At 37.9% G+C, this 14,877-nt stretch overlaps 1 protein-coding gene across 1 annotated transcript; it reads right to left on the reverse strand.

Annotated features, from left to right (window-relative positions):
- Positions 1-1,321: 1,321 nt before the first annotated feature.
- C2H9orf152 (chromosome 2 C9orf152 homolog) lies at positions 1,322-6,918 on the reverse strand. The gene is made up of 2 exons (XM_050892277.1): positions 6,690-6,918; positions 1,322-1,884 (listed from the first exon to the last, which is right to left on the reverse strand). Exons 1-2 carry the CDS (start codon positions 6,916-6,918, stop codon positions 1,322-1,324), a joined length of 792 nt encoding a protein of 263 aa, XP_050748234.1.
- Between the last annotated feature and the right edge of the window lie 7,959 nt (positions 6,919-14,877).

Consider the following 14,877-nt stretch of genomic DNA (forward strand, 5'->3'; position numbering starts at 1 on the left):
ACATAAACCACAGCTGAGCATCTTTGGCATCTTTTATTTGCTCACTTTTTTTTGTGTGTGGATGGTGTGATTTTGAGACAGTGGTGGTAACCGGGGATGTGTGCTTGCAGACTGTTTGCAGGGATCATGAAGAGCTTTGTGGGGCATCCACCTGATCCTCATTTTGCTGTCCTTTCAGGGCTTTGGTAGATATGGAATGGTTCAGAAAAGCCAGTGGCTACCAGGTGTATTGCTGGAATTAAAGTCGTCATGAAATGGGGAGACATTTCAAGTCTTCAGTTTTTCTGAAGCCTACATTTGAGAAAGAGAGCTGCCTGAATACTTGCAGCCAGAAGTGGGTGATACGTAACTAGTGTTTTTGTTATTAAAAAGCACCCACGAAGGAGGGTCTCCTTCCTCTAAAGATCTTGCAGAAGGGGAGACTAGCAGTAATTACTCACTTTTGGAAAATTGCACAGGTGTGTGGTGCAGTTGTGCCACAAGAGAAAATGTTAAACCCCATTCTATAAATAATAGTTGTACTAGTACAGTTATACTTGTGTAGTTGAAATGGTTATGTCCCCTTTGTGCGCATACAGTTGTAACAGCAGAAAGATGCATTATACTTCTGGTAAGGAAGGTACGTTGATCTATGGTATTGGGGAGCTAAGTAATTATTTCAGACTTTTGTTTTCTAATGAAATACTGGGGATAGATGGGAACCAACAATATGTTATTATAGGATTTATATATAATAAAAAGGTGACATTTACTAAGTCTCATTAAAACAACAATAGAAAGGAGCAGAGGTTTTATTCATTGATTTTAAAAATACGTACATCAGAAAGTATCGTAAATATCTTTTTTTCAGGAAAGTGAACGATGAAATCATATGTTAAGTGTACCAATCACCTTCAATACTGTTTCATTTGTTACTTGTTTATTGTCTAATTAAATAGTACCATACTGAAATTTAGTCTAGTTGCTTCATTAGTAGTTCTACTAGTCTTTGCTATAGCTCTTTGAGATATTTCAAATATTGCTGTGATAAAATCTTAGTTTCTAAAATCAGTAACCTGAAAATAGGGGGAAAAAAAAAGATAAAATTGCTCTTATATCTTGAATAACAGAAGTGAGTATCTGTCATTGCAGCCCAGCATCTTCATGAGAACATCTCATTTTACACTGTATTGTAAAACAACAGATTATATAGTAAGGATCTTCCTTGGCTAATAAGAGTAGTAGACCTTCAGCAAGTCGATCCATGTAACTAGGAAGACTATTTTGCTATTTTAAGTTTTAGGCAAGTTTTTGACTAAGTTTTTTGTATTACTGAATGTCTTCATTGTGAGACATACAATCCAAGCCTCCTTGCTGCTTCAGAAATTCTCGGTCCTTTTTTATTGGGGAAAGGGTAAAAGTTTAGTTTGTTGCAGGCTGGCATGCATTTTGTGGAAGAAATATGTTGATGTGTCCAAACTGCTGAAGTGGCTGATTTCAGAGGAGGCTTTTGGCAGGTGCTTGAAATGTTGCTACCATTCTCTTTGCTGAAACTGTTCAATGTGCTTGAACGTCCCAGTTGATTGAGCGTGGATACTTCACTTGCTCCTTCTAATTCCTTGTGTTGCAGTGTGTCGTTTCCCTTTGAAATCAGTCTCTGATTGTCAAAACTGCATGGTCTGTTCTTGCAGTGGGAAAGATCCCAGGTAGCTCCTTGACAAGGGGCTTGCACCAGGCGGTGAATTCCCAGGTGAGTACGCCATGGTGAGTTGTCTTGTATGCTTGTCATCTCCAGTCTGACATTTCTGACAGGAACACGTTCTGTAAATGACTTTGATCTTCTAACTTTTTTATTAATTAAAACAGCATTGACCATTGGTTCTGGGAGAACAGATTCGTGTTCACCTGCAAGAGAAATGCGTATATGCATGTTAGTATGGTGGCAGAAATTAAGGGTCTAATTTCTGTGGCATAAACTCAAGAGCTTTCACAGATGAGTTTATCTGTACTCTTTCCATCTGTGGCTGAGAGTAGTGCAAGTTCTTCTCGTGCCAGGTTATGGAGTAGAAATATTTCATGCTCAGTTTTGCAGTTCTGAGGACATAAATGCTACCCTAGGGTTGGTCAAATGAAAATGGAGATTTATCAAGTCAATATTGATCTAACTGGTACTCTAAGACTCATTAACAACACAGATTGAGAATTGCCTTTCAGTAATTAATTACTTGTAAGCAAAAGTTCTTAAAGTGAGCATGGACTTGTTCCGTGTGTTGGTAGGTGCTGTGATTTGAAAGACAAAAATGTTCTGTTTGATACTGTTTGAAGTTTAGATTCACAACTTAAAAATACTGTGACCGCTTCCGGGTGAAACAAGTTGTTTCTTTCCTCTTTTTCTTAATGAGGGATCATTAACATATAGGCTTGTATTTTAATATTTTACTGCAATTTTACTGTTGTAGTCAGTATAAATGGTGTAAAGTAAATAGCTTATCACACTAGCATTGCCTGAATGATCACTTAGAGGAAAAATCTGCTTGCTCCATGAATGGTATAGAGTAGCTGTAACAGTGGGAGAGAATCTGGTCTCTTCTTTTTTTTCTGCTATCCCTATAGCGTAATTTCTAAAGCAGTGTGAAAGTTACTGTTAGAAATGTATAAGATATTAGGGATAGAAATGGTAATGCTACTTTAATTGCATGTAGCAGCCATCAAATTACTGAACATGACTGGCTTTCTGTGCCTTGAAAATGAGTAGAAACTGAACCGCTACACTAAAGATAAACACTGCTGTTGACATTGCAAGTACTAATGAAATATACTTCAGTTAGTATAAATATAGTTTAAAGTAGGAGTTGTGCAGAATGCTGACCTTATTTACAGGGTTGAGTTATAGGAACTGTGTCTGCAGTATGAGTTATGACGCATATTAAAGTGAAAAAAGTAGACATAGAAGAGTGCCGATTATATTCTGAAACAGAATATCTGAATAGCCATTTAAAAAGAATTGTAACCCTGAATTTGAAATGAAGCTAGTTCGAATAGGATACTGCCTTTAAAAAAACCAACAGCACAACCCCCCCTTTATAGCTGTCTTTCATACCATCTTCACGAGCAAATATTTGAAGGTGTCAGACCCAGCTGATTTACTGGCAGTAAATGAACCTGTACAACAGGGCTTCAGCTAAGGAGGGGCTTTCACTACTGTCTTCGGCTCCCACTGCTGAAGCAACAACACCAGCATAATATCACAGAATTTTTTGTGCTCCCTGGATTGGCCACGTAGGGTTGATCTGATAAGAGCTGCTTTGCAGCATGGCTCTGGGAGTGAGAACTGTATCAGCCCACGTCTTCCGCTGTCCTGCAGTGTTACCAGGAGAAAGGAGACTAAAGCACATGCAGAGCTTAGAGATACAGATGTGTTTGTGCATATGTCTATACAGTGAAGTAGGCTAACAGAATTTCCTAGGGTGAAACCATTCATAGAGATAAGACCACACAGTTCTCTATCATTTAACAGTGAGAATCAAAGTTATGACTGGACTTTATCCAGGAAATAAAGCTGAGCTTGGGTGGCTACAAAAGGTCAATTTGCTAAATAGAGCCCTGTGTGTTCTGCAGAACAGCACAGTATAGCACCAAGCTACAAAAATTAGGGCTTGTTCTCCATATGTGAGAGAAAAAGCAAGAGAGAAGGAACTGAGAGACTGAGGTGATGCAGCTTTACATGTTCTTGTGGATGTAATTGCAGTCTTGGCTGAACTGGCATTGATAGGCAACATCAAGTTTTATCTTGAACCTTATGAAATGGTCATCAGAAGAATTACGATCTGGTTTGAGTTGATCAGAGAGTTCAAAGTAATGCATCTAGTCCAATTTTAATAGTCTGGACTGGTTTTGAGTTCAGGTTTGATTTGATTCCTTGGCTACAGGTGTGGCACACAAAATTGAGCAATGACGGATAGAAATGTGAGAGTCCTGAACCACTGTGTGTTGAATTAACACACGTTCAGCACTCTCTAAACTTCTAAAGAAAGCTTTAATTAGACAGATCTTTGGCCTGTTTCTTTTTTTTTTTTTAAATATAAATTGTGCATTATAGCCTTCTTGCAGGGTTGTTCACCATCTGGCCTTTTTCGTATGCTGTCATCATAGATATTTTTAAGGTTCTGGAGTGACAAAAGTTAATGTTATTTCAAGTTAGCTTGGGAAATACTTGGAAGAGATTTCTGCAGTCAGAGCCCCAGTGTTTATTCTGTTGTGACTGTGTGCACTGAATGCTCCCATTTAATTCCTAAAGTAAATACTGTTTTTCAGCTTCTTAGCCAATAAATAATGAATACACTGCTGTATTATCCCCTAGCTGGCGACTTTCAAATCTTTTCATGCTCTTTGTTCTCAAATAATCAGGAAGAGGCAGAAGCGTGAATGTGGCTGTGTGTAAGGAACATGTACCTGTGTGGGTAAGGAACAGAAGAAAGTTGTTTTCAGGTGACTTCTCAGTTACTAACCCACCAGTCAAAAACCTAGAGAAGTTAGAGGATCTTAAGTTCCTTTTAAAGGTCCACAATTTCATGACTCTGGCAAACAGGTAATGACATACAAAGCTAAAAGTCCTCAAGGAAACTTGGAGTTACCATTCCAACTGTGGTGCAATAGACCTGACATGCTCAAAATGCTTGTGGTATCACGGAAGGACAGCTGGTCTGTCAGGCAGGAACAATTTAGGGTTTTACTAGTTAGAACAAAGACCTTTGGCAGGGATTTTTAAGACCATGAGGGACTGAAGGTGCCCTCCTTCCATAAGGTTTGAATCTCATGAGCTTTTTGTGTCTGGCCTTTCAGGTTTGTGTGTACGTGTGGGGTTGTGGTGGTGCTGTCGTTGTCGTCCCCTTCCCAGCCCAGCCATAATCTTACCCTCTAGGTAGGGAAACAATTTGCTGTCAGTACAAAATACTAATACATACATGGACTGCCTTTTGGTACTAGCTGGAATTTGTGGATAGTTTAAGCTCGTAACTTAAGGAGTGTAGGGCAGTAGGCTATCCCAATATGGCAGTGTTCATTTCTGCTTGACATATTCTTGGAAACTGATGCATCTAACAGGTTCAAAGTGCTGAGCCATTTCATAGGTTTTCCCAGCTTCCGCACCATAGGAATGTATAAGATCAACTTTCAGGACATAGAGAGCTCAGCATAACAAAAAACCCCCAAACTTCAACTGCTTCGAACAGTAACATGAATCCTTTCTACACAGGTTGTTTAAAGATAGAAGTTCAGTGCAGTAGGTTATGTGGTTTTGTGAATGTTTTGGGTTATGTGTATGTGTATGAAAATATTTATATGTGAACTTCCAGCCCTACTAAATTTTAAACTTCCCAGAAACTATGCAGTCCTACTTTCTTATGCCTTTTCTTTAATCTTCAGATGGTGTCCTTGTGAAAAATCTGCTCTGATTACATTCATTATATCTGAAGCTTCATTTGAATTTAATGTGAATACAGACTTCTGCTTCCTTTCTTTAACTAACTTACATTTTTGCTATAGCTGATTAGATGGGCTGTTTTGTCTTCAAGTTAGTTGCCTTTTCATACCTGATAAAATGAGCTTTTATACATATATATTTTTTTTTCTTCCTCACAGAGATTTAAATTCTTTTAACATAAGAATTTCTAGACATTTGGATGAAAGAATATTGAAGAAGTGAATCTGTTGTATAGTTCATAATTATGTGTTTTTTTCCAAATGTTTTGATTATATAGTCTGACACAGCCAAAATCTAGAACTGCTGAAAAATGTAGAGGAAAATGTAAAGAATGAAATAACCTAAGTTCTGCATTTGTTGAGCCAAATACTAATATGAGAGGTAAACAAAGCATGTTTTTCATATTGCAGTTAAATTCAGAAGACAACTTCTTTAATTAACTTAGTATTCTCAATATCACTTTAACTTGGAAAGTAAATGAAAATGTATCAGTGTAATATTGTAAGCAGTAGTCTAACTGAAAACTTTAAAATATTTGAGTTTCTTATATAAAATCTGTCTGACATAGCAGGTAGATGAGTGATACATATTGTTACTTGTTTTTCTATTTATGTACTTTCCAAGCAATATGCAGTGAAAATACTTTCAAAACAGGACCTCTTGTTCAAAGCTTGTGTCTTAGTTACCCACTATGACTCTTGGTATAAGTTATTTTTTTAACAAAAAAACAACTTGTGCTAGTCACTTGATATTTGCTATTGCTTCCTGTAGTCTTGTAGGACACATTTCTTTACACAGATAAAGAAGGGGAAAAGAGACAGAAAACCCAGATTTGTTTGTTCTGATGGAAGCATTCAAGAGAGCAGAAATGTTACAGAATACATTGAAGAAATACACTGATGATAGACATGAAGTACGTGGCTCCTGTAAGAGTTACCATTTATGTTTAGAATTTTACTTTACTGACATAAAACCTGTAAAACCCTTTCTCAAATAGGTTCATCTGTTTCAAATTCATGTTAGTATTTCACTGCCGTGAAGCTAATTGATATAAACATAAGACCACCATTTAGTGACATGAATAAAACCCCAAAATGACAGAAAAGGAATTAACTTTGCACCTCTCTTGAAGCTGAGCATTAAAAGAACAAAGCTAGGAGTTATTCAAGATTTAAAGAAATAGTCGCTACATCTACATTTGTATTTTTTCCTATAAATATAAGCATACCTGTTTTAAATACAATAATGTGTGATTGCAGTTTTTGCTTCTGTTTTATATGGTCATACTGCTCCTCAAGTAAGCTTACATCCATCTTGGTTGGCTGCTTATCACGATCTGAAGCCTGTTGCTCTGACGTATGAGTCACTGAAAAAATACCAGTCATGTATTTGTAAGCCTTCACCATCTGTTCTAACAAGAAAGAAAAAGTCATGCAGAAGCAAGACATTTCCTTCATTGTGTTGGCAAAAAAGCAAATCAAGTATGAAGCATCTGAAATCTTCCTAAATGAAGAAGTAACTTTCTTCCAAGTTCGGTGACTTCTTTCAGAAGTTGCATGGTCTACTCTGAAGTTGTGGGCTTCAGTCAGCTTGTTTTCATGCAGTGCGTCTGGAGCTACTGCATACAGAGTTCATGATTATAACTGGATAGTTGGATTTAATGTTGACTTAAGGTTGTGAGCATATGAAGCTTTGCCAAAAAAAACAGTGAAATACAAAACCTCATTGAACACAGTCAGGTGCACAAAGGGCTGGGTAACACTGGTTTATGTAGCAATTTTAATTCTTAAAGGGATGCTGTCATGGTGACCTCCCCAAGACAGTAGTTCCACCAGGGAAATCTTTCTTCAGGTTTCTTTCCATGTATTTTGTGTCTTTTCCCCTCCACTCTCCCTTCCTTAACTTTCATCCAGTTTCATTCTTGCTGCTGCTTCTTGGGGCAGTGGGGTGGGAGGGGAGGATTTGTTATACCTTAATAATTTTGTGCTCATTGCTCCCTTTTAAGAATGTGTTAAAAGTATTCAGGCCTGGGTGCAGAGTCAAAACAGTACGTGCCAATGACACTTGGAATTGGGAGGCTGGAGATAGGAATGCCTTACTCTGGTTCATTCAGGTTTTCTGCCTTTCTATAAAATGAAATAAACTATGGAAGTAATCATTTCGTTACTGAAAGCCGAACAAACTCTTTAAATGCATGGTAAGCCACATTTTAAAACTTACCATACATATAATAGTATTATTTAATAATGAGGCAGAAATTTTAAAATTACCTGGCTTTTGATCATATCAAATAAAGTATGAGACTATGTCTGGACTATGAACTGCACGTTTCTGTCCCTGAAATAGGTCCATCTGATACTGTTGCAAGGGCCCAAGAGAGTAGTATGTGAAAAACTAACACAGTTAAAGAGTAGTTTTAATATAATTGTGCATCTACTAGGTTCCTTGCAGTGAAAAACACTGCATAAAAAAACATTGTGAAAGGGCAGTGTGTGGAAAGAATGCCCGTGTGCTGTATTTTTCCAGTTATTGGCAGAAATTATGTGATGATTTGCATCGTAAATGATTTACTGAATCAGGCTCAAATCCTGCACATCTTGGGAATCCCTTTGGAAGTAGTGTGTATGCAGGTGACAAGACTCTAGTTATGCAGTGCATAGAGTTCTGGTAAGGCTCAGCAGGCTCACATGTGTAAGTGTGCTGTAATTTACTTATTAATAATTGCTTTTGCCTTCCCAGTATGCTTGTGTCTTGCAAATTGTGTTGCCTGCCTCAACTGCAGTCTTTTTCTGCCTTAGCCAGGGAAAGAACAGTAAACACAATACTTTGTCAGACACTGTAGATACTCTTCAAGTTAGCTTCTCTCTTGACCCTGGAAAAAGCACGTGTCATGTTAGAGTTGTTCTGATGTATCGTGGCTTTGGTAGATCTGCTTTGATATTCTGCCTTCAGTAGTGGCAAACACCTAGTGATCTGTAGATAGGAGCACCTCAATTGCCTTGTTTGTTCAGCGTTCTGAGTTGTTGGCACATGGAATCCTCCTTTGGACCTTCAGGCAGTTGGTTTATACACTGGGGCAGGAGATTTAATTAACCTCATCACAGTTTGAGCTGGTATTCAATACAAACATTATTAATGGTCATAAAAGTTGCCCAACCTTTTTAAAATTCCAGTCACACTATTTGACTCGCTGACCTCCTGTGCAAGTGACTTGTGCAACCTGACTATGTGTTGCAGAAAAAATCACCAGGATAGCATCCTTGAACATGAAACATAGGCTCTGTCTTAAAAGATGTACACTTAACTTCTCATTAGAAGAGCATTTAAAGTATAACGAGTTTGTATCTGATCAGAAATTATTATTATTATTATTAATTATTGGTACTATACCATTCCCTCAGGATCATGGAAAAGCCATCACACTTAGTTACGCAAATGGATTATACAAGGCAGTCTCTTCCCAAACAGTTGCATAGATAAGCAGCAAAACCAGAAACCAGGAAAAGAAACCAGATGCCCAGTGAAATGAAGTGAATGGGTTCAGGTGGTACAGCAGAGCGGTGGAACCAGGAACAGGATTAGCTTTTGTTTTGCTGAGCCAATCCCATATAAGTTGCAGTTTGTTTCCTTTTCGGGGAAAGCCTGTGAACAGGGCATCTTGATTCAGTCTCAGGAGTGTGTATTATATGTTTGCGTGTGTATACTTTGCTATCAAGGCACACATACATGTGTGTGTTTTGTGAATAATTTGCAACCAGGATATGATTCATAAAATGAGTTGCAGGTCTAATCTGCATGATATCACAAAGTACATGGGGTTAATTGTGGTTTTGGTGTGTAGTGAGCTGATGTAACTAATCCTTGTTATGCCACTGAGATAAACTTGAAAATGGATTACCCATGGGTTCTGTTCTTATACCATAGTGGAACAACTTCCTTTGCACCCCTAGTCTGTTTAGGTATTACTAATTAAAAAAAAAAGTTAAATTTTCATATTGTCATAGATGCACACAAAATTATGACTTCTGTTTAAATCAGTCAATCGTTCAGTCTTTAAATTGAGTTACTTGGATCTACAGACCACTGTATACTTTTGAAATACGCAGCAGGTGGCACTATTGGAGTGGTATGACTGTATGTTTGCCTTAGTCTTAAATGTTAGAGGCCTCCATTTGGCTTGTAGGTTGCTGAGGAATATAAGCAGTCAAGCCATTTCCTAGCACTGGCACGCATATTTCCTAACAGTACTATAGGTTCTGAAATTTTATTGCCATGATTAGGTTTGTGTAAAAACTTGTCTTTCTTTAATTGAACAAACTCCTGTCCAAACGTTGTCTATGAGTGATATTTGTTTGATTATCCACTGAAGTCTGAAGTGCCTATTTCCCTTAAGTCTGTTCTTCCATCACACAATGGAAGCAATTCTTTGTTTCCTTGAGGCAAAAAAATTTGAGTGCTTCATAATCCAAAAGCAATGGCTTTTAAAACTTGAAGTAGATGTTTACTGCCCTTGACCTTGGTTGCAAAATCTCATTTAAAAAGATGCAACTAATTTTATCTCATCCTAATTAATTTGTGACTAGTAAATTAGTTTTTTATTAAAAAATTGTTTGGAGGACCTTATAGGAATAATTGTTGATTTAAAGATAATTAAAAATGCTCATAATGGCTAACTGACTCAATGCACTTCCTTTAACACTGGATTTTACTGCACACCTGAGACCAGAGGTATTTATGATTATTCATGTTGTTCATGTGCAGAATTATAGACATGTCCAACACTGTTCATGCAGGTTACAAAGATAGAATACAAATATCTGTCAATTTTAACTGGCACAGAGAAGGAAAATCAAAGTTACTGTAATAATCCCCTTTCTCTAGCTTTCTGTAGTGTTTTTTTTTAATTTAAATGCAGTCCTGAAGTGTTAGAAAGTGACTATTTTATTGTTAGAAAATGTAACAAGAAAAAGAAAGGTAGAAACAGGGTGGCTGCTATTATTTGCGTTCCAGACAGTATTAGTAGAATCAATAGCAATTGTTTACTTTTTAATGAGATTTTTGATAAGAGCACATATATTTCTATTATTTGAAAGCACAACCTTAAAGCATGCCACAGTTAGGGATTGGTGTAAGTAGTTAGAGCACAGGACTTTCTGATGATGCAAGGTTATTTTTTGGTGCTCTCTGCATGTCCATGCTAATGGGATGAAGGAGCCTATGATGCAAATTTTCAGTATGATCTCGAGATGTTTCTTCTGATCTGACCTTTCATGTGCTTTCAGACATAAAGGGTTCAAGTGCGTCAAAGGGAGGGTGGTCCAGCTGTCCTTCAAGTTCCTCTGAAGGTTTGGTGACCTTGGGTCGTATGTAGTCCACCTTCACATTTCCTTGATAAGATTCTGTTTTCCCCTTTTATCCCTTGGGGTCTTTATGTAAATATAATTAGGTAGTGTGTGTGTATGTAGGTATATATCAATATATCTGTATATAAAAAAAAAAATCAGGAATGTTATTTTGTTAGCTGGTCTGAGAAGGTTGCCTGGTTAGTACAGGCTGTAAAATGGCTTGCCAAATTTCTGTTCCTTAGATCCCTGAGGTTCCCAGGTGACTGAATCCTGTACCACTGATCCAGCCCTAGTGATCAGGAGGGGTTTTGCAAAACACTGGTGTGCCCAGAATGAGGTAGAAGCTGTAGAAATCTCCAAATTGCTCCAAGTCCAGTGGTGAACTCTGGCATCTCTGATCCTGCACTCTGCCTGGGTGTCTGTGAAGGCTTAAATCAAGCACACCAAGTTAGCACTGAGGATTTCATACCAATCGTCGTGTGCTTTACCTTTGATACTCACCTATCTGGCTTTGCATGTGTTGGGAACTTGGTGCTATCCAGTTCCCTTTGCAGAACCACATTCTTTTTTTTTTTCTTTTTGTGGATGGTAAATGCGGTCACGCTGAAGTCACTGGATTCATCTATGTCAAATTGAATGGTGCTCGTTGTGAGGAGTTAAATGCAGCAGATGTTCTGTATGTGTTTTTTGTGCCTGGCATAAGCAGCATTTAAAACCCTCTGTTCTTCTGTCTTGACTGTGTTGGTGCTGAGGATTAAATAATCTTCCTTTGGAGTGTTACTTGCTGTGGAAAGTAAACTAAAATGCTGAAATTTGCTCTGTTAGACGGCTGCTCACTCTGTTGGTTGTCTGCATTGTTAGGACTGGAATCTCTCCCCCTGTGCAAACGATCAGCATCCAAAATTTAGGGTCAGGAGTTGTTAATTTTGTAGTTCTGCTGTCCTTGCCCACTGAGAACTTCTGACATTCCCTTTTAGAAGTCACAATGTGCAGAGGCAAGTCTGAGAAGAAACTGAAGGTATTTACTAGTTAGAGATTTTAAACAAATGAACCCTGACATCTTCCCTTGCAGGTTCCCTGGCCACCTCCTTAGTTCTCAGGTTTCTTAAATTAGTGTGACAAACAAGATGGTTAGGTTTACTCCATTTTGACCTCATAAAACTGTCCATGAGAAGAGGGTGTGAGGGAACTGAATGGCCTTCAGTAGTCCTCTTCAGAGGATTTTGGAAATTCATTGAAGCTTCCTTGATCCTACAGATGCCTTAAATTCCAGTTACTGATAAGTGGAGTTCACATTTCTGGTACTGCTACCTAAGTATCTTTTCTATACCAACTACTTCTCCGACTGTTTCCTATCCATAGAGTTATGATGGCTACAGCTCCGGGAGGTGACAGTAGCCTGCGTTTATTCATTCTCCCAACAGACATAATACGCATATAGGAACTCTGGGAGGATTTCAGGCAGGGTCCAGAGTCTAAAACGAATGGGATAAGCTATATAAATTTTCTGCCTTGATTTTTTCCACCTGTAAACGACATGATTTTGATTCATTCTTGATTGCAAAATGATTTTTGATCCTTGCAGGATGGTGCTGACAAGTGCAAGGCTTGGCCCTTATTTGTTTCCACTTCAGGCATTGTTTGAGTAGGAATGAGTTTATCTTTGATTGTTTTTAATCAATAAAATGTACTTATCTGTAAGTGGAGTTTGATAAGAATCAAGTACAGCATGAAAGAACTGGTTAATCTGTTGTTAATGAAAAGTTTTATCTGGATGACAACATCTTGCTTCTGAGATGTTTGCTTTTTAGCATTAGGACACAAACCACTTCAGTATTCATCTTCAAGGAAATCTGCTGGGTGTGTAAGTTAACTTTGATAAGCCTTGCAAATGACGCTAGTTAAGATCGTCCTCCAAAGAGGATGGTGAAGTACTATTAATATTGTGAGAATGAATATGGACTTGAAATCTGTGCAGGGGAGGAAAGTGTCCTAAAAATAATTTGCTATTCAGAAACATCCTTCACTTCATTTCCATGCAGAGATCTCATGAGGAATTTGTACTGCACTTCATAATCACTAGTAGCCTAATTGAGTCAATGAAATTACATCTGTAAAACTAGAGTATGTAAAACCAGATACAATTCCACAGTGCCTGATTCAGTACCCACTGAAGTCAACACATGTTCTGCTGAATTTGATAGAAGTGAAATTGGAGGATTTTGTGTACATGATTAAATAAAAGCTACAGATTGACCAATACCTATGAAACTGACAGTATAATTGAGATTGTGTAGTTGAGCCATCATTTAAATTCTTTTCTTGTACCCATTGTTCATGTGTACGTATATGCTTTTATATGGAATCCTGCGCCAATTCTTCATGAGGTCTCTGTAAAGGGCCTTAATTGGTTAATGCAGTACCACACCTGGGATTTTGAATATGCATATGCCAAGAATTAAATCAACCAATAAGTTTGTGGAATAATTACTATACCTAAATAAGCTATGTCTTCAGTCTCCATGTAACAACTGTGGTCTGGGCTTTCTCTTGTGGAACTCACGCATAGGGCTTTTGCTGGATCTTTATACGTACTTTCATCCATTCACAGTACAGTCAGTAAAATTGCAGTGGATAACAGCCACCTCGATCCACTGCTTTTAAACGTCAAGTACTTATTCTTACAGAGTGAATGATGAGACTCTCCACAGCATTTGGACGTATGGACAAACACAATGTGAATCTACAAAATCATGTGCAAAAGTAACTTCAACAGGTAAGTGCATATTTAGTTAAAGGAAAACATTTTTGGTGTTATAATGCCATCTCAATAAAAAGAACAGCAACTTCATTTTTTAATTTATGGTACTGTGGTATTTTGTATTATCAGTACTTGGTTAAACATTGCTGGAGATTTTGTGATAACAGAGCACCTGCAATGCTAAGTAGAGGGGAATGACCTTTAGAGCATTGTCATTGTTCAGATATCTTTCCAGTAGGTAGGTCTAGTGCTCAAGCTGAGTTTTTTTTTTTTTTTTTTTTTTTAAGGTGATGTGTTATTGTTGTGTTACTTGGAGCTTAACATTGTAAACATCTCCCACCTAATTCACAGCATTGCAGGTGACTACCAGGTTACTTGGCAAATAGGTTGGCATTTGTCTGACCCAGCTTACTATGTTTAATGTTTCTGAGGCTACTTAAAGAGCCACAAGATTTCTTATTGGGAAAAGGATAATTGTGCCAGCAGGCCTAACAGTGCTAGGCCTAAGATGGGCTGCCATGGTTGTATTGCATGTGCATAACTGATGTCTGTCTGTGCACTGACTCTTAGCTGTCCCATTGTTTCTGCTATGCCAGCCTATGCTGATGTACAAATGTGAAATACCTGTTTGGGGCTTAGAAATATTTGGCTGTCCTGCTACTTAAAATAACTAGTTAGATGCCCAAAATCTACTGCTGGAAGCAAAAGGATTGGTAGCTTTGTAGTTGCCCATGGACTTCTGTTACTTCCTGTGAAGGTGTGAGTACTTCCACATCCCATTAAATTATGTAGCCAGTGTAAATCAGGATAGCTGGACTGCTGTCAATATAGTAGTCCTAATTTATATCTGGTCTATCTGTTCTCTAGCTTATTGGCATGTCTAAGATGATGTGATGATAATGAAGCATGGTAGTTAGGCTGTCACTGTTTTTGAAGGAGTTCACCTGTGTAAAGCTGAAGAATGCAGTTAAGTCTAAGTTCATATCAGGGTGCCACTGAGATCAGAGGCAGATTTTGATACTCGAGAATAAAAAGTGAAAAATCTCAGTATGTAGGAATACGGAATACAGTTGTAATTTATGTTTTGCAATGAATTGAAATGAATGTGCAGTTGAAGTTGACAGTGGGGGAAGAAAAAAAAGCATTAATTGGCATACTAGTTATAACTTATCAAAACAGCCAAGGGCCTAGGAGATCATGGAAGTATTGCTTCTCCATCAGGTCAGAAACTAGTTAATAGGAAAAGGGGAATAAACTCGCTTTTCCCTTTACCCTGCTTTACGTGTCTTGAGTGATTAATCTGTGCTCTG

Source organism: Gymnogyps californianus, chromosome 2 (assembly GCF_018139145.2).
Source record: "Gymnogyps californianus isolate 813 chromosome 2, ASM1813914v2, whole genome shotgun sequence".
Classification (NCBI taxonomy): domain Eukaryota; kingdom Metazoa; phylum Chordata; class Aves; order Accipitriformes; family Cathartidae; genus Gymnogyps; species Gymnogyps californianus.

What these genes read in the sequence shown, in the direction of transcription:
- C2H9orf152 (XM_050892277.1), bottom strand. Translation starts at nt 6,918, where the DNA reads ATGAAGGAAATGTCTTGCTTCTGCATGACTTTTTCTTTCTTGTTAGAA. An exon ending in CATTATTGTATTTAAAACAG is followed by an intron (nt 1,885 to 6,689) that starts GTATGCTTATAT and finishes TTTCTCTTGCAG; the next exon opens with GTGAACACGAATCTGTTCTC.